Raw genomic sequence first — 27,431 nt, 5'->3', positions numbered from 1 at the left:
AAAAAACAAACACATGCACACACACACACACCTGTATATAGTATATAGTATACTCATGTATATACAGTATACTCATAGTATACATATAGATAATACAGTATAATCTATATAGTGAGTAATTTTATTACTCTCATCAATGAATAGGTCATAATGGTCTTGACCAATTTCATTTGTAGATTATATCTAAAAAGTAATTCTTCTCTTTCCCTTTAAACAATATTTAATATCTCTTGAAAAACACTATTCAATATCCCATTATGAACAACAAGTGAACAAGTCTCTGTCTTGTTCACTATTGTATTCCAGCACCTTATACAGGACAAGACATAAACCTAGTAAGCAAATATAAAAATGTTTGCTAACTAAATGACATTTTAATAACCAGGCTGGTACCTTTAAAATAACCTTCAAGGCTGTCAATGCTACGATTTGCAATATACTAGAAAAGGAAAGGACATATACTTTATTGCTACAATTTGAAATCATTCTAAGAGCAATTTTTAGACTACAGACAGGTAAATTCCATAGGAAAGTCTATAGAATAAATTTACAAATGAGCTGAATAGAAAAGCCGGTTACCAGACAGCGGGACTGATTTCAGAACAGAGATAAACTTCTGGATGAGTTGTGAAAGAAATCTTCTTTCTTGATAGGCTCTAAAATCAAACATGACCAAATTATTTTTGAAAAAGTTATTTCAAAGTAAATTTTGAATGATGAATAAATATATTCAAATATTGTTCAAATGTTCCATTTCACTCTGACATTAGGACCATAATTTGAACAAAGTGTCATCTTTGTAAATATAGTGCTACATGAAGAGAAGAAGAGCTTCATTCCTGGCCTAAAAAATAGCTAAGAAAACACCTCCTCTTACAGTCAAAGTTTTTACTTGTAATTTAAGGATCAGGACTGCAAAGGAGATTTCAAATTTTTCTTTGTATTTTGCCATTAAAATTAAAAATCTAGCATTTAGCTGGGCATGGTGGCACATGCCTGTAATTCCAACAACTTAGGGAAGCTGAAGCAGGAGGATCACAAGTTTGAGGCCAGCATCAGCTTAGGAAACCTCAAAAACTTAGTAAGACTGTGTCTCAAAAGAAAAAAAAAAAGGACTGGGGATGTAGCTCAGTGATGAAGTATCCCTGGGTTTAATCTGCAGTTCCAAAAAAAGAAAGGGAAAAAATAGTGTTTAATGTAGTTAAATCAAGGTAAACAATTTTATACTTTAATATGTTTAAAATACTAAATACAAGAGAACTTCAATAGCTAAAGATTAAATGTTTGTTTAAAGTACAATTTTCTTGACCAAATTCTTTCATTTGCAATATACAAATATATCACAACACATCCCACTATTGTATGATTATTATGTACCAATAAAAAGTACTTTCCATTCATTATTAATTTAACTAATTACTCAACATTTATCAGATATTGGATAGCAACAAATGATTATGCCAGTCCTACTAGAAACACAAAGGAGGGGAATGATTAAATTCTACTTGAAGTGATAAATCATATATAAAGATAATGACTAACATAAGTCAGAATGCAATTATTAAAAAACTGCCTGACATTAACTGAGAACTTACTCTGCCAAGATCTGGGTTGGGTTAAATAATTCATGCAAGAAAGCTCATTTAATGGGGTTAGGAAGGAGAGCAAGGGAGGAAGATAACCTCTAGATAGGGAATAGGGGTGGGAGGGAAAAGGAGTGAGAAGGGGAATAGCATGGATGGTGGAAGGAGACCCTCATCATTATACAAAATACACGTATGAAGATGTGAATTTGGTGTCAATATACCTTATATACAATCAGAGATATGATAAATTGTGGTATAAAGGTGTATTAAGAATTGTAATTTTGGGGCTGGGATTGTGGCTCAGCGGTAGAGCGCTTGTCGAGCACATGCGAGGCCCTGGGTTCAATCCTCAGCACCACATAAGAATAAATAAATAAAAATAAAGGTATTGTTTCCAACTACTTTCAAAAAAATAAAAAAAAATGTTAAAAAAAGAATTGTAATGCAAAAATATAAGTAATAATAATAATAATAATAAAAAGAAAGCTCATTTAATAATGACAATATTCTTTCACACTGAAGTTCAAAGATGGGAAGAACTTGCCCAAAGTCATATAACAACTGAGTGCAGAATCTATTTAAATATGGTTTTAGAACCTACACTTTCAACTACAGATATTCCAACCATCACACATACTGCTAGTATTATAGGAGTACAGAAGAAGAAAGCATGTAGTGTGAAGCAGGTGGTAGCGAAGAGTGTTTAGATGGCTAATATTCAATCACGTGGATAGAAGAGAAAGGGACTCAGGGGAGGAATGTTGAAGAAACAATGACTATAGACTGGTCAGATTGGTTCATTAATGGGGGCAGTGGGGGGGGGGTCCACAGGAAATATAAGAGTTTTATAAAGCTACCGTAATGAGTTTAATGTTTATCCTATGGGAACAAGAAAATCACTGAACACTGTGAATAGAAGTAGGGCAAAATAAATATAGCTTTCTATGAAAAAGAATACTTAAACTATACTGTTAATGGAAAGCTGGAAGAAAGACCAAATAGGGATTTATTGTTGTGGTTCATTAAAGAGGCTATAAGGGCCTAAATTATGATGGCAGTGTGAATACAAGAAAAAAGGAGCTGGGCGCAGTGGCGCATGCCTGTAATCACAGTGGCTTGGGAGTCTGAGACAGAAGAATACTGAGTTCAAAGCCAGCCTCAGCAACAGCTAGGTACTAAGCAACTCAGTGAGAGACTATCTCTAGATAAAATGCAAAAGAGGTCTAGGAATGTGGCTCAGTAGCCAAGTGGCCAACTCAGTTCAATCCCTGGTACAAAAAAAAGAGAGAGAGAGAGACAGAGGAAAGGAAAGACAAAGCGGGAATCTAATAGTACTGCCTGACTGGTTATAAAGAGCCATTCAGGTGTCTGGAGTTTTCCAAGCCCAACTGACTAGCATAATTAAGAGGTTTTGGGCAGAAAGGTGAGTTCAAGAGGAAAAAACAATGAGTACTCCTAGTTAGTTAAGCCAAATTTGAGTTCATGACAATCATCTGTTTATAAGTATAATGAAAGAAGTATAGTTAAAGGACAGAAAAGAAATCAGGACCAGAGAGATTTAAGATTAAATCACATCAAGGTAATGGAAAATGGGCTTTTCAAGACAAACAAAAAGAGTCACATTTGGCCAAAAAAAAAAAAAAAAAAATCACTTGTTCAGCACAACCAAGATGATAAAATGCTAGCTAAAAATCTATTGTGAAAGAAATGAGATTGAAGCTAAAAATTAAAATAGGGATGTTCGTACTCTGACCTTTCCTGTAATATTCAGTCCCTTACTCCCAAACTTATCTCTGACTTGCAGCTTTTCAGTTTCTTCAGTAACCACCAACATGACTCCAGGATGCACTTTCTTATCTTCAACCCTCTGCTCGTGGTTTATGCACCTCACTAAATAATCTCATTCATACTCATGACCTCAATAACTATCTACATATGTACCTACAAAAGTAGCACTTATTACATTTCTTATAACAATGATCTCCTGCTAGAAATCTCCACTTGCAAAGGGAAAACTGGAACCATCTTCTCCAGTAGCAGTCCTACTACTCTTCCTTTCACATTCCCATCATGGCAAGTATCTCATGATCTCCCAGTCATTTAACCAGAAGACTACTTATTTACTGTCAATTTCATACTCAACTCACAATAAGCAGGAGGGGAAGGGAGAAGGGGAGGCACACAGGATTGGACAGAATGGAAGGGAGGACAGGGGACTGAGAAAGACATTAGAATGAATTGGACATAACTTTCCTATATTCATATATGAATAAATGACTAGTGTAACTCCACATCATGTACAACCTCAAAAATGGGAAGTTATATTCCATGTATATATGTCAAATACATTCTGTCATGTATAACTAAAAAGAACAAATAAAATTTTTAAAAAATGAAATAAAAACATACATACAGAAAAAAATTTCACACTTGACAGCTTACCAACACCCATTAAATAACTTTCTTTCCTCCATTTGCCTCCAATTCCACAATTAGCCAAGTTCTGACTCTCTTGCACAAATATTACAAGTGCCTTCCATCTTCATGTTAAATCTTGCTCACCTAAAATCTACTGCTTCCAGAGAGAATGTTCCAGAATTCAAGTTTAATTATAGCACTCTATCAATAAAACCCTTTGGGGAATCTCCATCACATAGAGATGGAAAAGTAAAAGTTTTATCACAAAAATATACTTCCTTACTTATAAAGTGGTCAAGGGGAAAAATTTTCTAGACATAAGGAAATAGGTCCAATTAGAATTCTAGCAGATATATTAATTTGTATCTTTAGGGGCAGGTTACTTATTTTTCTCAAACCTCAGTTTTCTCACAAACCCCTGGGGCCTAGGAGCATTGAATTAAAAGACAATAAAAGAAAAGCCTTGGGATGTGTCAATATCTTGTTCACAGAGCCAGAGAAGACAGGAAAAAAAAATCCAAAGAAGAAAAAGAGAACTTACAGAAGTTAAAGAAGGAGAGATATATAAGAAATGCATCACTATCAACAGAATAGAATGAGGGATCAAGGGAAGAACAAAACAAACAAAAACTACCCCAAATGCCAAATGATAGAGATAAGGTCAAAAAGAATGATTTTATGCTGTGCACAGTGGTGTATGCTTGTAATCCCAGCAGCCTGGGAGGCTGAGGCAGGAGGATCGTTAACCCTGTCTCTAAATAAAATATAAATATAAAACAGGGCTGGGGATGTGGCTCAGTGGTTTACTGCCTCTGTGTTCAATTCCCAGTACTAAAAAACAAACAAACAACAAAAAGATTTAGGTTGTAGTGAAAAACAGGAACCAAAATTCAAGTCAGAGTTACAAGATTTAAAGAAAAGGCAAATACAAGCCACTCTTTAGAGTGGAAGAAACAATAGAGTAGAGGTAAAAGAAGCTATCATAGGCCCAAGGGAAGTAAACCCTGAGCGTGTGTATGTATGTACATATGTGTACATGTGCACAAAAGGCAGAGAAAAAAAAGCCAGTAGAAAAGTGAATGAAGATGAAGAAAGAAAAAATACTACAGCTAGAACAGTTCTGAGGCAAATAAGGCAAGAATAGAGAGAGACCAGGTAGTTTCAAAGACAGAAACAAACCTGAGAGCATAGAGGTCCTTCCCTGTATCCTCATAGCTTTTTATTCCACGAAATAAATACAAGTCACCACAAACTTTTATCCAATTGCTAATAAACATCACAGTTAGAAACAACCCATAAAGATTTTGACTGAAACTGTGCACAGTAAAATTTGATAAAAATCATGAAACTTGGGAGAAATAACTGACAATAAAAAAATATGTTGTCAACATCTAAATAGCACATAAAAAATACATTGATCAAAGATGAAGGAAAAAATTAATTTGTTATAAAATATACATCAGAAAATTTTGGATTTGGATACTGTAAGAGTCACTGTCAATTACTCTTTTAATCCCTATACTTGGTTTATTTTTTCCTTAGCATGTATTACCACCAAACATACTGCATAATTTATCTCTTCATTGCTGTCTTTTTCAACTAGAATATAAGCATCACAAAAACAGGAATTATTTTTTACTTTGTTCTCTGCTGTATCTCCAATGCTACATATAATACCTGGCAAAACAATACATTCAATATTTGTTGAATGAATGAATGATGGTTGGGGTATAGAAAAGTCATTGTTAAGAGTCAAGGAGTGAGATCTGCCCACTCCAACCTTTGTGGGAACCAGGCTCATAGTAGACCGGGGTCCACCCCTTTACCTGCAGGGTATACACTCGCTGGAGCCCAGCCTCTTGCACAGGACCGTCTCTTCCGACCAGCAGACTACCATTGGAGCCCAGACCTGGCCCAGATCCACACACACCAACTTGTGCAGGATGCAGGTGCAGGGTAGGTCCAAGTTCAGCCCTCCCATACCTGGGAGCCTAAGCCTAACCCACTTGCTCTTGGATAGGCAGAATTAATATTATCAAAATGACCATACTACCAAAAGCACTATATGGACTTAATGTAATTCCAATCAAAATCCCAATGGCATTCCTCATAGAAATAGAAAAAGCAATCATGAAATTCATCTGGAAAAATAAGAGACCAAGAATAGCTAAAGCAGGAAGAGTGAAGCAGGTGGCATCACTATACCAGACCATAAACTATACTACAGAGAAATAGTAACAAAAACAGCACCAAAACAGACTGGTAGACCAATGGTACAGAAAAGAGGACACAGAGACTAACCCACAAAATTACAATTATCTTATATTAGACAAAGGTGCCAAAAACATGCATTGGAGACAAGATAGCATCTTCAATAAATGGTTCTGAGAAAACTGGAAATACATATGCAACAAAATGAAACTAAACCCCTATCTCTCACCATGCACAAAACTTAACTCAAAATGGATCAAGGACATAGGAATAAAACCAGAGACCCTGCATCTCATACAAGAAAAAGTAAGCCCTCATCTCCATCATGTGGGATTAGGCCCCAACTTAGTTAATAAGACTCCTTTGGCACAAGAATTAAAATCAAGAACCAAATAAATGAGATGGTCTCAAACTAAAAAGTTTCTTCTCAGCAAAAGAAACAATCAGTGAGATGAATAGAGTGCCTATATCTTGGGAACAAAATCTTTACCCCTCACACATCAGATAGAGGACTAATCTCCAGAGTATATAAAGAACTCAAAAAGTTAAGCACCACAAAAACAAATTACCCAATCAATAAAGAGGCCCAGGACCTGAACAGACACTTCTCAGAAGATGATAAATAATTAATCAACAAATATATGAAAAAATGTTCACCATCGCTAGCAATTAGAGAAATGCAAGCCAAAACTACTCTAAGATTTCATCTCTCTCCAGTGAGAATGGCAGCTATTATAAAGACAAACAACAATAAATATTGGTGAGGATGTGGGGGAAAAGGTACACTCACACACTGCTGGTAGGATTGCAAATTGGTGCAGCCAATATGGAAAGCAGTATGGAGATTTCTTGGAAAATTGGGAATGGAATCACTATTTGACCCAGCTATCCCTCTCCTCGTTCTATACCCAAAGGACTTAAAAACAGCATACTACAAGGACACAGCCTCATCAATGTTTATAGCAGCACAATTCACAATAGCTAAACTGTGGAACCAACCTAGATGCCCTACAATAGATGAATGGATAAAAAAAAATGTGGCATATATACACAATGGAATATTACTCAGCAATAAAAGAGAATAAAATCATGGCATTTGCAGGTAAATGGATGGAGTTAGAGAAGACAATATTACGTGAGGTTAGTTAATCTCAAAAAAACAAATGCCAAATGTTTTCTCTGATATGAGGAGGCTGATTCATACTGGGATAGGGAGGGGGAGCATGGGAGGAATAGACAAACTCTAGATAGGGCAGAGGGATAGGAAGGGAAGGGAGGGGAGGGGGCATGGGGTTAGAAATGACAGTGGAATGTGACGGACATTATTATCCAAAGTATGAAGATACGAATTGGTGTGAATATACTTTGTATACAACCAGAGATATGAAAAATTGTGCTCTATATGTGTAATAAGAATTGTAATGCATTCTGCTGTCATATATAAATAAAAACAATTAATTAAAAAAAAAGTCAAGGAGTAAGAAAAAGTTGAACTGGTTGACATCTTGAAGACTGTGGAGAAAACAGAACTCTCCTTGAGGGACAGATCAGGGACAACAGGAATGGAGAAGAAAAGTGGCACATTGGTTCAGAGAAAAGAAAAAGAAGAAAAGTAAATTGAGGCTTTGCTGATGTTGTGGCTTCCTTTTAAGGTCTTTGTAAAAAATATTCCTACACAGTCTAAGTAAAAGCACTTATTAATAACTTATTTGAACACGGCACTATATCAAATGAAGCCACAAATAACACTAAGAATTGTAATCCAGCATAATAAGCTAATATGGAATGAAGCTTTGTTAACATACTGTTCTCTTGCTTCTGGATCCATCTTTTCATCATTCTTTTTAATCAAGTTCCAGAATTTTCTTAGCTTAGGTGTCTTTTTTAATTCTAATTCCAATCGTGCCTGAAAAAGAAATTGTTATGTTATCGATAACTTCAATATTTAAAAGGATAAAGACGAGATTAAGTATTAACAAGTTTTCTAGTACATGACTGAGGGCAATATCATAAAATCTAAAAGCAACAAAATAAACCTTGAAAACTAAGGAATAATTAATTCCTAAAATTCAATTCTAATACTTATTAATAAAAAAGAAACTGTCTTTTCTAATCAAGATTTTAAGCTCAATGATAAACTTTTTTGTCTCAATTCAGTCTGAAAAATATCAACATTAACACTTGTGAGCATAATCACAGATGACTGAAAAATATGAGTCTCAAACAATGAACATAAAGCAACTACCAAAAGTAAAAATAGAAATGCCATCAGTAAATTTTCTATTATGGCATTCACCACTTTTTAACATAAGCTTAAATTAGTCATATGTGCCTTATATTTTTATTCCATTAACTGCTACAGTGAATGAGTACACACATGTGAGTGTATACAGAAATAATCACGTGTAGGAAATACAATTAAGAATAAAGGGTCACACTGAAATTTCACAGTTTAAACTTTACTCCCTAAAATATGTAAATTTTATACATGCACATATACACAATAAAGATTTGGTAAAAAAAAAAAAATGAAAGTCATTAATATTACACATGATCCAGACCTTCTTCTTTAACTATATGTACATTTTAATCAAGGAAACAATAAAAATTCAAGTTTGCATATAGTCTTAGCCAAAAAAATATAATAAGGATAATAACCATATATTGCTAAAATTATCCCTTTTTCTATAAGCTCAATAGATAAAGGGATAATTTCTTTCTCTATAAGCTCTATTGATACTAAACTTATATTACAATATCAAAATTAGGTGAAACATGTATTAGGATACACATTAAAACTTTAAAATTATAAAAACTACATATATCATAAGTTAATGCATGGTAACTTCTAAGCAGGAAAAGGGATTTTTAGCTGACACTTTTATATCCATACTAAAGGTACACAATCTATCACATCTTCACTTACAACATATACATGCATAATATTCTGAAATTAGATACTTACAGGCTGTAAGCCCATCCACATTGGGAGGGAGATAAGCTGCTGTACTTGACTCCGTATCAAGTCTACTTCCTATTAAAGGTATGAAGCAAAAAGTCTATAAGCATTCTAGCATTTTCAACTGAATCTTTATACAGGGAGTGTTATGGCTTTTTAAGTCCTGCGGGGAAAACATGGCACCAATACTTGTAAATTAGTGATATTTTAATATTTTAAAAAGTTCAATACTCTGAACAACAGTTTTCATTATTAACTGATTTCATATCTTCAAATTCACCTACTCACAAAAATTTATAAATCCCAAATCAATAGCACAGAGCTTCAAAAATTTTGAGTTACCTGATATGTACATACCTAGCTAAGGCTGAGATGACCCTATTTGAATTGCACTTCTCATACTACAAACAAGTATCCTTTTCGCAATCTATTTAGTGCTACTTTTGGGGAGTTATTGGGCTTTTCATTGGTGATTTCAGTGTTTAAAATGAATCTCCAAGAACAAAACTGAAGTGCTTCTAATGTTCAATAAGGCATTTTCTTTGTACTTTCTCCATGTTTGCTAGATAAGCCCATTCAGGAATGACCTGAGGGATAACTCACTCAGGAATAAAGTTACTGAATCAAAAATATGTATTAATAAGATGTCTTTAACAGACACACACATATAAAATAAGGTTAGGCACTGATAGTTTGAAAAAAAAATGCTGCAACCAGAGACTTGCAGGAACCTAACCCTACTTTTCCTCTAGGAGCCAGGGTTCATTATTAGCTTACTCAGGATTCAGTTATTTTATAGAACAAATGTAACTGCTTCAAATAAAGAAAGTTCACAGCATACTGAAAAAACATTTTCATTATAAATTGGCTTAATACCAGCACCAAACTACTGCTAACTAAACCTTGTTCTTGTTTAATTTCTCATAAAAAATTATGTCTACTTAAATTTCTATTTGCTCTGTTTAATTAACATTAAAGAGGCGAAATTGGTATCTATTGGGGGTACCATCATTCTTTTCTATATGCCTTTACAAGATCAGAGTGAGGCAATACATAGAAACCAGCAATAATCATCCATCAATCAACATCCAATCTTCTGGATAAGAAAGAATTCTATGCATTCTCCTGAAAGGCTCTAAGTGCATTACCAAAACAAAAACATTTATGTTTAAATAAATATGAGAGGTGGATATACCACTTCTCATAAGAAGATACATAATCAATCAACAAATATATGAAAAAATGTTCAATATCTCTAGCAATTAGAGAAATGCAAATCAAAACTACTCTAAGATTTAATCTCATGCTAGTCAGAATGGCAGTTATCAAGAATACAAACAGTAAGTGTTGGTGAGGATGTGGGAGAAAAGGCACACTCATATGTTGCTGGTGGGACTGCAAATTGGTGCAACCTATCTGGAAAGCAGTGTGGAGATTCCTTAGAAAACTTGGAATGGAACCACCATTTGATCCAGCTATCCCACTCCTTGGTCTATACCTAAAGCACCTAAAATCAGCATACTATAGTAACACAGCCACATCAATGTTTATAGCTGCTCAATTCACAATAGCCAAACCGTGGAACCAACCTAGATACCCTTTAATAGATGAATGGACAAATAAAATGTATATCTACACAATGGAATATAACTCAGCGATAAAAGAGAATAAAATTATGGCATTTGCAGGTAAATGGACAGAATTGGAGAATATTATCATGCTAAGTGAAGTAAGCCAATCCCCAAAATCCAAAGGCCAAATGTTCTCTCTGATAAGTGGATGCTGATTCACAATGGTGGCAGGGGGATGGGAAAATGGAGAAACTGTGATTGGACAAAAGGGAAGTAGGAGAGCGGAGGGGGTATGGGGACAGGAAAGATGGTGCATTGAGATGGACATCATTACTCTAGGTACACATATGACTGCACATACGGTGCAATGTTACATTGCATACAACCAGAGAAATGAAAATTTGTGCTGCAATTGTGTACAATGAATCAAAATGCATTCTGCTGTCATATATATATGTAATTAGAATGAATACATTTTAAAAATAAATAAATAATTAAATGTGGATATGCCTTTGGATAACCACAGAAGGGAAGATCAAATGAAATATTTTATTTTTTAGAAGATAATCTTGTAAAGGATGAAAGTTATCACACACATTTCCAAAGACCATCCAGTATTGTCTTTCAATAGTCAACTCAAAATACAACCCTCTTGCTGATGAGCCAGCCTGAGCATAAAGACTAAAAAGTACTGAAACTTTTTAGCATGCAGTTTGTGGCACAGATTTCATCAAAGTTCATACTGGTCAGCTGGGTGTAGTGGCGTATGCCTGTAATCCCAGCAGCTTACTCAGGAGGCTTACAGGAGGCTTGCGAGTTCAAAGACAGCCTCAGCAATAGTGAGGTGTTAAGCAACTCAGCGAGACCCCGTCTAAATAAAAATACAAAATAGGGCTAGGGATGTGACTCAGTGGTTGAGTACCCCTAAATTTAATCCCTGGTACCAAAAACAAAAAAAAAGTTCGTACTAGTCAGACTCCGCTGTTTCTAATTTTTGTGTTCTCCCTTTGAATTTTCAGCTCTCATTATCATTTTTCTTAAAGTCTGCATAATAAATAAAGGAAGGATCAAGTACAAACTACTAAAAATGTGAACAATAATAAAAAATAAAGGATTAAGTATAAACTACTAAAAAGTGAACAAAATTTATAAAATTATTTTATTGATGTGATTTAAATCAAGCTTTTAGCATTATTTTTATTCCCCACATTTTTGTGTGAAAAGATGGCCACAAAGATAATCACATCTAAACTCAATCTAGAAGAACAAGAAAATATGAAAGCTTCCCTAAAACATTAAGTAAAATTACCAAACTATTGAAGCAATGATCAAGAAAAAGCAATAGGACTGTCTGTTCATGGAGTGAAAATTCACCATCATTTTCAGCTAATGCCGCTTTCAAGATGCACTTAAAGAAGAATGGGAAGTGGTCTGGCTTCTTCTTAAAAGTCTGAAAATAAAAATAAGAAGAATAAATACACTTTGAACTGGCTTATTCATGCATTTTTGTTCCTTAAAGCAACACAGTAGTTTTTTAGGAATCTCTTAACAAAATCAAAATAAAAAGATTATTTAAATATGGGTAAAGAGGCATTACATGCTTACTTATAATTAATGATAGCAATTCAAATACAGGTTTCTGACAGGAGAAACTTACAGAAATTGTTAGCTAGTAAGATAATGTCATTAATTCTTTTAGTTTTTTTTTTTAAAGAGAGAGAGAGAGAGAGAGAGAGAGAATTTTTTTAATATTTATTTTTTAGTTTTCAGCGGACACAACATCTTTGTTTGTATGTGGTGCTAAGGATCGAACCCGAGCCGCACTCATGCCAGGCGAGCGCGCTACCGCTTGAGCCACATCCCCAGCCCTAATTCTTTTAGTTTTTCTCGTGCAAACTATGCTTGTATTTAGCTTAAGTTTGTTTTCTTATTAAGAATCTGCAGTATTTTTAATTCCTTTGATTTGAACAAAGGAAACTACACCTTTAGCAAAAATTAATTTTCACACTGTAATTAATCTCAGGGGCAGTTTCTCCTGCTTTATAATATGCTTTTCTTTCTTAACATGTAAATATATTCAAATCTCTTTGATCTACTTCCCCTTCTACTTACTGTAATAGGCAAGTGCTCCAAATGTGTGCTCCAACACTAGTTTCCATTAACTTCTCTAAACCAAACTTCCATCAATAAATACCACTCCCTTGATACTATCATGGCTGCCAAGTCCACTGAACCCAAGCATCAATTCCTTTTCACTGTACTGAAGGGTTCTCTTCCTTTGTTACTTAAACAGCAATGTTCCCATTCTTAGTCCCCATCTCACATTACTTTATGATATATTAATGATTGTAAATATACATCTTTAGTACAGATTTCGCTCCATAATGCTACATCTTTAGATTCCTCTCTCTACCAGGCAATTTCATCTAGTTATTACAATATTCATCTAGATAATACAAAGGCAATTCAAACTCAATGCCCTAAACTCAACTGCACAGTGTTATTCCCTCCAAAGTATTCCTCAACACATTTTCCTATCTTGGGAATGACACCATCATCTATTATATTCAGTTGCCCAAGTTTGGCAAATTATTGAAAATAATCCCCTTTCCTAATGCTACTTTAACTAATTATCAAATCAGATCAATTCTACTTTCTAAATCTTCTATATCCTCTGAATCTGTACCATGGTCTCCCAATATTCACAAATTCATTTTCTAGGTTCTAGTTACCTGTGGTTAACAGCAGTTTGAAAATATTAAATAGAAAACTCAAAAATAAAAAAAAAGCTAACTGTCTTGACTTTTGAACATTGTCTAATTGTACTTATTAATATATAACTTTTTCCCAGCTTCTGATGTCTCTATAATTTATGTTATTTTCCAGTTCTAGCAAAGCAGAAAATTAACTCCATATTTATAATTTATATTTTTCAAATATAAATAACTTTTAATTTATAATTTTAAGTATAAATTAGTAGTGTTCACAGTACATTAGAAGTGTTGTAATAAAAAAAAAGCCTGATATTATCTTTCACATGTCTACTCTTTTTCTTAATAGTAGTTTACTATTGGGTAAAGTTCTGCTCTAAAATCACATTTAATGTCTGTAAAAAGTTCTGCTACTTTGTAACAGTTTAAGTGGACAAAGTATAAAAGCCATGAAGTAATTTAAATGTTACCTCCCATGCAGGAACATTTTCTCTGAATTTCTCATTCACCATACAGCAGATGGACATTAAATAGGCCTTGCTAGATACCTCAGGAGAATAATTCATCCAGAGATAATTTTCAAGATACTGGCTGTAAAAATACAATGAATATTTCATTAATACCACTAGTCACTGCATTATATCACTCACGTGGAAAATCCTAACTATTTACATAGTCCTACACTTTCAAGTAATAAGATATCAAAGGTTATCAATATACATAATTATCATTATAAGATAAACAATAATGTCAGATAAATATCAGCTCTAAAACACAATAATATTAAGGGCACTTTTACAAATAAATGTATCTGAGACATCTGGCCTAATTCCTATCAGGAAAAAATAACTTCCAGAAACTAAGAAAGAGACTTAATCAAAAAGAGGCTTTGTAATTTTTAATTTACAAGGTATTCCACATCAGCAGTTTTCAATGTAAATGTAGCATTTCCCCCTCCAGATACCAAAATTCTTTTAAGACTTGTGTAAATACTCCTAAACAAATTTAAGTACTTCTGATTTCCAAAACACAATTAAGCCATTTCTTACCTTTCAAGGTAGTTATTAATATCAACTATTCTACTGGCTGTAAAATACTGTAAAGTGCTAACAAAAAAAAAGCAGGACAGTATTTGTTGTATGTAGTACTGGGGACAGAATCCAGGGCCTCAGGCCTGCTAGGTAAGAACTCTACCAATGAGTTACATTCCAGATCTTTATTTTATGTTAAAATGTTTTTAATAGTGCATTATAAGTATACATATTAATGTAATGTGGTTCGTTCTGACATATTACTACATGTGTGGAAAATACCTTGTTCCACATCAATCCTGAATACTTCCAATTTCCCTTCCTCCCTTCCCCACTCCCTGTCTCTATTACTGGTCTTCCTTCTATTTATTGTTTGTTTGTTTGTTTTTTAAATTGGTGCCTTATAGATATACATAAAGGTGGAATTCACTGGGGTATATTCATATACATTGAATAATTTGGTAAATTTCATTCCAGAGTTCCCACTTTTCCTGTCCTTCCTCCCTTCCTCTTGATCCCCTTCTTTTACTTCACTGATCTCCCTTTCATTTTCATGGGATCTTCTCCCCACTTTTCATCCTTATTTTGCACTAGCTTCTACATAATGAGAGAAAATATTCGATCTTTGCTTTTCTAGATTTAGCTTATTTTACTCGGCATGATAGTCTCTAGTTCCATCCATTTATTGGCAAATGTCACAATTTCATTCTTCTTGATGGTTAAGTAAAACTCTATTGGGTATATATACCACAATTTCTTGACTCACTTGCTGTTGACAGGCCCCTACTCAGACCTTTAATTTATTTTTTGAACTCTGCCATAGGGTCTCCCCAAGTTGCCCAGGTACCTCAAACTTGTGTTCCTCAGCCTTCCAAATAGAGTGATTATGGTCATGTACCACCATACCTGGCAAAAAGCAGGACTTTGGCTCCTGCTTTCAATCATTACATATGCATAACTTTTCAAGCACACATATGCATACACAGATAATCATTTTAGATTCTACAGTTTTTCTACTTCCTTTTATGCCGCACCTCTGATAAAGCATTAATCTCTAGGATATATAAAGAACTCAAAAAAACTTAACACCAAAAACAAACAAACAAAAAAAAAAAACCCCAATCAATAAATGGGCTAAGGAACTGAACAGACACTTCAGTGAAATACAATTGAGAAGAAATACAATTGATCAACAAATATATGAAAAAGTGTTTAACATCTCTAGCCATTAGAGAAATGCAAATCAAAACTACTCTAAGATTTCATCTCACTCCTGTCAGAATAGCAATCATGAAGAATATAGGCAAGAATAAATATTGGTGAAGATGTGGTGAAAAAGGTACACTCATACATTGCTGGTGGGATTGCAAATTGTTGCAACCACTATGGAGAGCAGTATGGAGATTCCTTAGAACTGGGAATGAAACCCCATTTGACCCAGCTATCCCACTCCTTGGTTTATACCCAAAGGACTTAAAATCAGCATACTATAATGACACAGCCACGTCAATGTTTATAGCAGCTCAATTCACAATAGTTAGACTATAGAACCAACCTAGGTGTCCCTCAATAGATGAATGGATAAAGAAAATGTAGTATATATGTTCAATGGAACATTACTCAGCTTTAAAGAGTGAAATTATGGCATTTTTCCAGTAAATGGTTAGAGTTGGAAAATATCATGCTAAGCGAAATAAGCCAATCCCACAAAACCAAAGGCCAAATAATTTCTCTAATATGCGGATGCTACTTCACAGTAAGGTGGCGGGGAAAGGGGCACCAGGGAGTTACCTTAGATTAGGTAAAGGGAAGTAATGGGAGGGGAGAGGATGTGGGGATAGGAAAGATAACAGAATGAAACAGACATTGTTACTATATGTATATATGTGGCTACATGACCAATTTGATTCTGCAACATGTACTCAGAAAAATGAATTTGTATCCCATCTATGTATGATATATCAAAGTGCATAAATGCATTCTACTGTCATGTATAACTAATTAAATTAAAATTTTTTAAAAGTCTATCTACATCAGTATTTCCATGGACCTTTAGCAATCCTTCTTGGTTAATCTGTAACAACTTTAGTAAAATAATGGTCAAAAGAATATAAGAGACTTGAGTGCTATATCATAAATAGGTGTATCCTCAATGCATTCCTTTCTTATAAGTTTAAATTTTTTTATCCCGAATTATATCCTTTAGAATGTCTGTCATCAATAGCGTATTAACCTATCTTTGTTTGACATTGATTTCATAATAATTAAGCTGGGCACAGGATTCTAGGTGCATGGTGATATTTTCCCCACTAAGTAGGATAATGGAATGTCTCATTCCATTATATTCATTACTACAATTGAGAAGTCTATAATCAACTATTTGTTCTTCTTTAATGTCTTTTCCCTCCAGCACATTTTAAGATCTTCATTCTATCTTTATTGTTCTGCAGTGGCTCTGTTTATGATTTGCTATATTTCTGGAATTTAAAAGATTTGTGTTTCAAATCTAAATTTCTAAAATTTAAAATTCAAATCTAGAATTTCTAAAATTTCTTGATGTTCATCTTTTTTAAACTGCCACTTTCTCACCTCTCTGAATCCTTTCTGAAACTCCTATTAGACCTCATTCTAGCCTCTATTTCTTTGTTACTCTTAATCTTTGCTATTTTCTAGTTAATTTCCTCAGATCTCTCTTGCAGTTCATTAATTTTCTTTTTAGCTATATCTAACTTGATATTTAAATTTTCCCACTGAGTTTTTGAGTCTCAATGATTTTTATTTCCATTATTATTTCCTGAAGTCTGTTCATTTTTAATGTCTTATTTCTTGATCATATATTCTGTTTCTCCTTTTATACCCACACTAATTTTAAACAAAAAAATTTGACAGTATGTTCAGGTATAGTGGTGCGTGCCTGTGTTCCCAAAAGCTTGGGAGGCTGAGGCAGGAGAATTTTGAGTTCAAAGCCAGCCTCAGCAACTTAGTGAGGCCCTAAACAACTTAGTAAGACCCTATTACTAATATATATATATATATATATATATATATATATATAAAAGGACAAGGGAGGGGCTGGGGTTGTGGCTTGGTGGTAGAGCTCTCACCTAGCATATGTGAGGCACCGGGTTCAAACTTCAGCACCCACATAAATAAATCAATAAAGGTACTGTGTCCATCTACAACACAAAAATTTTAAAAGGACAGGGGATGTAGTTCTATGGTGGTAAAGTGCCCCTGGGTTCAATTCCCAGTACCCAAAAAAAACAAACAAAAAAAGATTTTACAGTGTGTATCAAGTATTTAATTATCCAAAGATATTTGGGAGAAGGAAGATTTCAGTCTGTTCTTTGTTGTTCACTCTTGCTTGGCCTAATCTTCTTTGTAATTTTGGACTGTGAACTCACCTTTATCAGGGTTTTTTATCTGTACAAGTATTTTGCAAAATGGTTGGAATACCTATCCTTCCAAAGTATCTTCATATTTATTTCTGCCAGATGCCCCAGGGATTTCACTAGCTTGCCATCATTTCTAATAGTAATGTCTTGTTCTGAGCAGAGCAAACTCAAAACCTATTCTTTACATTTTTCATACAAAGAAACAAAGGCAATAGTCAATGACTGGCCTCATATAATAGACATGGCCTTGACTCCAAACTACATCTCTTTCTCCAAACTTAAAGATTTGTTCAGTTATTCACGGATAGTATTTTAGCAGTTACACCAAATGCAATTGATATCATATATAAATAATACTACATCCTTCCTATGAATTTCATCAACAGAAAACTTTTTTTTTTTTTTGCCTTCACAAAAGGAGAGGATGCTTTTATTGAAACATCTTTTAAGAAAAGTGAGAGGTCAACTGGAAACAGTAACTTTGTGACCCTTTGTTTCATAAACCCATTGTTTCTTCTGAGAAGCTCAGAGTAACAGGAACTTGCTGCCTCTGCAGCCCCAGTCATTGTTTTGTTCAGAGGATATTGCAATGCTTCCATGACAACATATAAGATGCTACATTTTGCAAGACTCTAACTAGCTCACTGGAACTCTAGACAGAAAACTCATTTCCTCCTTTCTCAATTCACTTTCTAGTACCCAGCTAACTTCATGCCATCTCACTTTCTACTCCACCAAGAGACCCTAAATTACTCTTTATTACAAACTTTAGAATGGTTATGTCTAGAGACTGGTACAGAGAAAATGACATTCTTACATTGAAGATATACACAAAAGTTCCTAAAAGACAACAACCCACTTCTTCAGTTATTAAAAATCTTAACTGTCATTGATAATTTCAGCGTGTTTTGTTATACAAAACACATCCTGCCAGTGGCTTAGACAAAGGAGAAAAATGGGAAGGGAAGTAGGACTGGAATAGGAAAAACAGTAGGATGAATCAGAACTAACTTTCCTATGTTTATATATGAATTCACCACCAATGAAATTCTACATCATGTACAACCACAAGAATGGATCCTAGTTAGAATAAGTTGTACTCCAAAATGTATGTATAATATGTCAAACTACACTCTATTGTCATGTATACCTAAAAAGAATTTTAAAAAAATCTTCATGTCCTCCTGGTGTCTTTACTCTACATGTCTGCTTAATCTTAATTGCATAACATTATCCTTTTGATTTGCTATAAGTTTGGATCTTGCATAGCTTTCAAAAGACCATGTTTTATAGGCTTGGAATCCAGCCTGTGGTGTTATGGGGAGATCCTTAACCCTTTAGGAGGTGAGGCTTAGGGGAAGGAAGTTAGGTCACTGGAGGCATGCCCTTGAAAGAGATATTAGACCCTAGTGCCTTCCTCTCTCTTTGCTTCTCAGCTGCCATAAGGTGAACACACCTGTTCCATCATGTGTTCCTACCATGATTTATTATGCCACCACAGGTCTAAAGAAACAGGGCCAAGCAATTATGGTCTGAATGAATCAAAATAAACCCTTTTGATTATCTCAGGTATTTTGTTAGAGCAACAAAAAGCTGGCTAACTTTTGAAAGGTGATGTGATACTATGGAAAGGACATATTTATCTAAGGACTAGGTAGGGTCTAATTTCTAGACTACAATTTTCTCCTCTATGATCAAAACGGGGTTACTGTGAAGATTTAATGAGATCATATTATAATACAGTTCTTAGTATGTAACTACCTCAACTTACTTTAAATCATAACTATAAACTTCAATTTCCTTTTTTAAGAATAAGACCACCTACTTCATGCCATTTTTATAAGGATTAAATCACTATACGTAGAGAATAAATATTATATATACAGAAGCCCTGACCTCTTATGCAAACCAGATCTCAACAGGTAGACAGAAGTGGAAGAACCATGAGTTTTGGCATTAGACATTGACATACCAGATCTCCCAATTACTTCATTGTAATATCTTTAACAAATTACTTCAGCTCTCTGATCCCAGATTCTTCTGGTAAATGGAAAGGATAATACTTTCTTTGCAGGACTGCTACTGAGTACTCTATAAATAAAAATGTTTAACACTATGCCTAGCACAAGGCAATAGTTCAATAAATGGTAAATATTACTATTATCAACAACAATCCTGGCTGTTATTTACAGTGTACTGGCCAAACCTAGTTTATAACATGATCTAATCTACCTTCACAATTTAAAGTTGTTCATTCTCTCTTATCTGAAATATTTATGTTATCAGTGGATAGGTTGAACAATGATGCATTGGTAACAGAAAAAAAAAGGCTATAGAATATATCCCCAATTTATTCAAAATGATCACTACAAACCAAGCAAGACAGAAACTGCTCAGCACATGCTACCTTATGCGGTGAGAAACACCACAAAATACAAGTTCTTCTGGTAACAGGGCATCTTTGGAAAAAAAGATACATATATATCCAAAATAAGCCAATCACAAAAATATAAATCCCCACAAATTTATTTTCTTTATTTTTTGTTGTTCTTGTTTATTGTTTTGGTGGTGGGGACTGAACCCAGGTCCTTGTGCAAGATAAGTATATACTCTACCTTGTGCAAGATAAGTTATATTGTAAGTGGATAAACTTATTTTCTTAACTGCTCTTGGAGATATATTTAAAAAGTGGCTAAGACTTAAATCACATTATCATCTTTAACTTCATCAAAATAATTTCTTTTTTGGGGAAAGTGGAGGTTGAACTCAGGGGCACTCAGACCACTGAGCCACATTTCCAACCCTGTTTTGTATTTCCCAGCGACTCAGGATCTTGCTGAGTCACTTAGGGTCTTGCTAAGTTGCTAAGTCTGGCTTTGAACTCTTGACCCTCCTGCCTCAGCCTCCTGAGCCACTAGGATTACAGGCATGTGTCACCGTACCCAGCTAAAGTAATTTCCTTTTAACTCACCTAAATTCCAACAGCATTATCTTTCGGATGGCAAACCTAAAAACATAAAAATAAAAATAATTATATAATTATACGAAATTATTATTATTTAATAAACTAAGGTAAATAAAATGTTTAAATAGAAAACAAAATATTGCAGAGTTCTTAATGCAAATGGTTTTGAAATCTTTTAAAGATAAGTCATATCAGATCACAACTGTCAAAGGCTAACCCGTACAACTTGTACAAGGGCCTCACATATGTTAGGTACTCTATAACTGAGCTATACCCCCAGGTCTGTCTGAACAACTTCTTAAGCATTGACCATCATGCTTTTATTTCATGGGCATATTGATCTATGTCGCAAATTTGGAAGGCACATAGTCATTGGTCTTGACAGTGAACCTACAATATTAGAAAATACTTTGTAGAAATTACCAGATCTTTCTCTTCATTATACTGCCATTTTATAACACAAGTACTTTTGTTTTATATGAATAGCTGATACTACAGTCATGGGGTATCTCTCCAAAGGCAAGTTCAAATGCCACTAATTTAGTTTTATCCTCTTGTAATATTGGAAATAAACTACCCAGAACAGAACACTGCCACTAGATAATAGCTTCCAGCTTGAAAATTAAATGTATATGAATTATAAATTTAGTATCCCAGAAGACCATTATCCTGTCAAAATTGTATTCCACTGATTTCTGAGCTCTTAAATAGTTTCACTGAGCAAATAATGTCACAGAACTTTGCTGAGAATGAAGTGAAGATCTTTACTACAGGCAAAAATACAAAGATGGAACACTATCAAGGTATTGGCGGCTTCTACAGCCAGCTAGGCAGAAGAGTGGATGGAACACCTTGAATGACACACTCTACATCTCCAGCCTAACTAAAGTTGTACAAATAAGGCACTAGAAATCATTTCAGAAAAACTTCAAAGGTAAGTATGAAAAGTTCCAGTTGTATAACTTATCAATATTCACTGAGAGCAAGCATACAATGTACCCAACACTGTGCCACAAACTTAACATAAATTCCATTAAATTCTTCCAAAGGTGGACAATTTATATACAACAAGTTAGGTCCATTAACTGTATCAATAACTGAATCATATGAGAAAAAAGAGAGGAAAGGCAAAGGGAAATTCCTTTGCTGCCATAATTGTTCCTGCTTCTTTTCTTGGGATATAGTCATGCAAAATACGGGATCTGGGCTGGGATTGTGGCTCAGTGGTAGAGAACTTGCCTAGCATGTGTGAGGCACTGGGTTCAATTCTCAGCACCATATATAAACGAATAAATAAAATAAAGGTACTGTGTCCATTTATAACTAATAAAATTATATGAAAAAAACAAACTAACATGGGGTCTGGAGGGCTACAGCCTCCCGGTAATCACACAGGGAAAGCCAAAAAAATTATTTGAACACAGTGACAAGGGTACTGACATTATGAACTTCTGAACTATTTACTTCTAAGTTTATTATACAGATGATTAAAAAATAAATACTGTGAACAAAAGATGCCAGTCAAAAAAGAATGTATACTATGATTCTACTTATAATTCAAAAACAGGCAAAACTATAGTTGTTGAGAGCCACAGTTTAGTCAGAATGACACCTGGCATTTTTGCCAGAGGGAATGTTTGAAAGGTGACCCTGCTCCGGGATTAGGGTGGCTCTGGGATTAGGGCGGATCCTGCTGGGAATAGGGCGGATCCTGCTGCCTCGGGCACCCGCTACTTTGGAGTTCCCACAGGGTTCTGAGAGAATTGGCACGGTGGAGGCAGGGTGTTCTCGGGAATTGTGTGTAGAGTGCCGGAAAGAGTTTGGGAATAAAAAAGAGTTGCTATTTGAACCTACAAGGCTTTGTGGCAGCTCAGTCATTTTGTGCCCAGCCAGACTGTGGCATTTGGTGGCCCGTACGGGGAACGCCTGAAGCTTGGAGGTAAGTGAAATTGCTCGCCCCTGAAGGAGAGCGAAAGAATGGGTGACCATTTCAAAAAATAATGTGTTCTTGTTTTGATTTATTTTGTTTGTATTTCAAGTTGCTTGTCCCTAGAACTTTCTCAGGCAAACTGGGGAAAATGGTTGGCTCGAGGTTTGAAGTTGTTCGCCCCGAGGAAGAGAAATTGTTAGAGGAAGGAGGCACCCCAGTAAGACCAAGAACAGTTAGGGCATATGTTGATACAATACAAAAATGTAGCCCATGGTTATTTAAAGAGGAGTTGTTGAATATATCACAATGGGACCATCATGGTATCCTGTAAAAAGATTTTTCTTCAACAAGAAAGAGATAGCTAATTTGTTTATTACACTTGTCTAAGATCTTGGTTTTTACAGACATCTGATTAATTTACAAAGCTAAAGTGTTGAAACATCAACCACTAAATATAAAATCAAGTACTCTTTACTTATTAAGTTCCATAAGGTAATATATTTAAACATGATGTATGTTTTCATAAATTGGTAAATGGAATAAAGGTTTAATATTGCTTTGTGTCTGTCTTTGCTGAAACAAGGTTACTAAGAGTTAAGATTCTATCAGGTATAATTTATATACAAAGAGTATAACAAGTTTCAGTTGGGTTTCAATTATAGTATTATAGTACCATAAAAAAACATGAAAGTATTTCATCTTATTAAAGTGGAGAAATTTGTCTAAATTCAGAAATTTTATAAGGGTTGTTTCAAAATGTGAATTTATAAAAAGGGTTAACGGCTAGAAAAGAGATATAAAAAGATTCAAGATGTGGAAATATATTTTAATATGAAAGGTTGAAAAAAAAGAAATGTTTCTAGATGAGATAATCTTTGTGTGGTAAAGTAAAAAGTTGTAAAATGTCTAAGTAAGTTGCGAAAAGCTTTGAAAGGTTAAATTGAAGGTGGTTAAGATGCCTTCATGGCGGAGGAAAGATTGTGTCATTCGAAGCCTGGTTAATCTTAAGCGCATTACTTAAAAAAATAAAAAAAACATGAAAATGGGAAGATAATAGGATAAAAGCAATTTGGATAAAGGAGATTAAAAATTTAAAGTGGAAAACTTTAAAGACAAAAGTTCAGAAAGGTAAAAAAAAAAGATAGAAAGATGTAGGAAGACAAGAATTTTAAACCCACAAAATAGGAAGCAAAAAAAAAAAAAAAATCTAAGGAGGAAAAAAAAGCAACATAAGGGTGAAATGCACAAACCTTAGAAGAAAAACTAGAAGATAGAAACAAGATAAAAAAAATGGTTAAAAATGTCAAATAAAGGTATTTCAAGATAAAAAATACAAAAAGCTAAGATAAACTATTNAGATAAAAAATACAAAAAGCTAAGATAACTATTAGATACAGACATTCAAGATACAAAAAGGTAGAAGAGAAAAGTTTAAAGTCAAATATTGGATAAAATAGAAGAAGGAGATTATTAGTAATTTTTTTTAAAAAGCCTATCAACTTTAAATTCTGGTGGTGCAGAAATTAGAAGTCTCAGATGAGGGTGTTAAAATTTATAGACAAGAGCCAATTTAGAAAACGTTAAACTAGAAGGAAATTGGTTTAAAACCACATCAAAAAATTAAAAGGACTAAAGTAATTCTAAAAACTAAGGCAAAATGCTTTTGGAAGACTTGAATTTAAAAGGATCTTTAAATTTCCAAAGGATGCATATAGGATATTTTGGAACATCATCCCTGAAGAAAAATCAGTTAATGTTTTACTTAACAGGAATCCCATACAGTCCACAGGGACAAGGCATAGTTGAAAGAGCTCATCAAACTATTAAAATGTACTTATATTCTAACAGGACAATGGAAAGGTCCTGACCCAGTGATTGTCTGCAATTGGAGGTCTGTTTGTGTGTTTCCACAGGGAGAACAGCAGCTGATTTGGATTTCAGAGAGATTAACTAAAGCGATTTCTACAGACCAAAAAGAAGATGATTTGGCTCAAATCCATAACAGCTGATATTCAGAACTCCAGTTTGGCTATTCTTACATCTTCGACAGTGATTCTCCCACACCTGGAGGCTAATGAATAATGAACACAATTAAGGCCTATTTCAAATGTAAGAAACCTTGAGGCTTACTTGTGGGAATACCTTCAGACTCATATGCAAGTTACAGGAAGAAGGATGGGATATCATATGAAGAGTCAAACCCAGGTGGTAACCAGGATGCTTTTTTTTCCCAATATCTATTTTATTATTGCCTTTTCCCACATCATGAAGTTCTATTTTATTTTTTGAGTTCATACAGACCTAGGTTAATGTTTTGCTGATTAGTTCTATTTTTTGACTGTGGGGTTTTTAAACATTGCAATGGAGATTTCACCTGTAAAAAGCTACAAGGCCTTTACTATTGTCTTATGTGTTGCATGTTATGTGTGCACACTTGTGTTTTGTGTTGTATGTCTGTATGTGCATATGTCCATATATATGAGGAGCACTCATGAAAAAATGGATCCGAATTTTTTTATTCACGTGATTTAAATGGTTTAATTTAAATTGGGTAAACAGCTGTTGAGGATTGTTCTAATATGTAAACAAAAAAGGAGGTCAACAGATCTGTTTGTTTACTTTCACCTTTCCTTTTCATTACATTTAATAATTCTGTTCAGGATAATGTAAATTGTTTAGAAAATTGCTTTCTTTTAGTGCCTGCTGGAATGTTACATATTTTTTTTTTTTTTAGCCATCATTGCCAGAATTCCTATCTTCATCCCAGTGCCGGTGAAGACAAAGATAAAACTAAACTACAGCTTCTTCAATAGCTATCACAGTAAACTGTATAAACTGATGCATCAATGAATAATAACTCAACAAGTGATGCTCAATCAAGTTGATTTACTTTGGGAGGAAATGGACATATTGATGGATTCCTCTGCTTTGAACTGCTTGCAGAACTTGCCTGGACTATGTATCACTTGCAAGCATTGTGAACTATCTGTTGGTGCAGCGAATTGTGGTAGTGCTGGGGTATCTTTGCTGATGGTGTCATCGGTGGTATAATTTTTCCAAAAAGAGCCATCATTTGGCTTGGTACAGTAGCATTTTTCATCCTCCTCCCTTTCTGCTTGTGATGGTCTAAAATTTGGGGGCCAACAGAGGTGAGGCAAAGAACCTCACCCCCGCACTGGCACCAAGGCCAAATTTGGGGGCCAACAGAGGTGAGGCAAAGAACCTCACACCCCCACTGGTACCAAGGCCAAATTTGGGGGACAACAGAGGTGAGGCAAAGAACCTCACCCCCCCACTGATGCAAAGGCTTATCCACAAGTATGGCTGTATGCTGGTAGCCAATGACGGGTAAGATCCAATTACAATGGTACCAACCTAAGACAGGAGGCTGACGCCTTGAGGTCAGCTCATCCGATGATGGGTAAGGACCATATGTAGTACTGTACAACCTAAGACAGGCACGGTCCCTAAGCCATATGCTTGTTGTTTAATTAAACAGAAGGGGGGAGATGTTGAGAGCCACAGTTTAGTCAGAATGATGCCTGGCATTTTTGCCAGAGGAAATGGTTGAAAGGTGACCCTGCTCCAGGATTAGGGCGCATCCTGCTGGGAATAGGGCAGCTCCAGGATTAGGGCGGATCCTGCTGGGATTAGGGCAGATCCTGCTGCCTCGGGCACCCGCTACTTGCTACTTTGGAGTTCCCGAGGGGTTCTGAGAGAATTGGTGCACCGAGCCTGGTGGAGGCAGGGTGTTCCCGGGAAGTGTGTGTAGAGGGCTGGAGAGAGTTCGGGAATAAAAAAGAGTTGCTGTTTGAACCTACAAGGCTTTGTGGCAGCTCGGTTATTTTGTGCCCAGCCAGACTGCGGCATATAGTATTCATAGGCAGAAGAACAAGCAAGGGGCTTTGGGAATATTGGCAACCTTCTATTTTGTTTTGTTTTCCTGTTGCTAAATTTTATAATAAAAGGGTTTATACATTTCAAATAAAAATTAATATACACACTGGTAAAGCAAATTGTTCTACAGGTAATTTTTTAAAGCATAAAAAGCAATTAAATAAATTCACAGTAGGATTAATAAGCATACCAAAGTGTGCAAGAGATTGCTAGAAAAAAATGGACTCTTGTCCTACTTAAGAACAGAGTATTGCACAAAAGCCAGAGAATCAGGAGTCAGTACAGTCCTTCCAACTACTGGGAAACATCTTGGGCAAGTTATTAAAACTTCTTGTACTAATTTCCTCATCCCCAACATCAGGATGATAATAATGTTTTAGGGTTATTGTGGGGATAAATAAGCTACTACATGCAAGGTACTTAGAAATAAGCTGGCACAAAGTTGGCACTGAACACATAACAATTATAACTTTTAATAGTTTACAAACTTGGATACATAAGTTTGCCAAATCTGACAATGCCAAGAATAGCAAAAATTAGTCAATTATGTAACATATACACATTAATTACATGACTGAGCAAGAAAGTCTTTTAGGAATTATCTAATTTTGAAAACCTAGAAGTGTTGTTGTTGTTGTTGTTTACATTATAAGAATACTAAGAACTAATTGTTATTTCCCAGATGCATTCTGGGTAAAATGGGGTTGAGTGCAAACAATATATATCATGAGAAGTTTAATTATCATATCAAGAGAAC

The 27,431-nt window shown here is 34.8% G+C and overlaps 1 protein-coding gene across 2 annotated transcripts in view; it reads right to left on the bottom strand.

Annotated features, from left to right (window-relative positions):
- Positions 1–27,431, bottom strand: part of Aqr (aquarius intron-binding spliceosomal factor) — a 112,223-nt gene that overhangs the window by 73,726 nt on the left and 11,066 nt on the right. For both annotated transcript variants that reach the window (XM_048793425.1, XM_015480850.2), the window contains exons 4-9: positions 20,854–20,889; positions 13,927–14,047; positions 12,055–12,195; positions 9,181–9,249; positions 8,021–8,121; positions 580–656 (exon numbers count right to left, since the gene is read on the bottom strand). In XM_048793425.1, coding sequence (XP_048649382.1) covers positions 580–656; positions 8,021–8,121; positions 9,181–9,249; positions 12,055–12,195; positions 13,927–14,047; positions 20,854–20,889 — 545 coding nt within the window. The remainder of the gene's footprint in view (positions 1–579; positions 657–8,020; positions 8,122–9,180; positions 9,250–12,054; positions 12,196–13,926; positions 14,048–20,853; positions 20,890–27,431) is intronic.

This window comes from Marmota marmota, unplaced genomic scaffold (genome assembly GCF_001458135.2).
Source record: "Marmota marmota marmota unplaced genomic scaffold, marMar, whole genome shotgun sequence".
Classification (NCBI taxonomy): Eukaryota; Metazoa; Chordata; class Mammalia; order Rodentia; family Sciuridae; genus Marmota; species Marmota marmota.
This window is presented reverse-complemented; position numbering and strand designations above follow the sequence as displayed.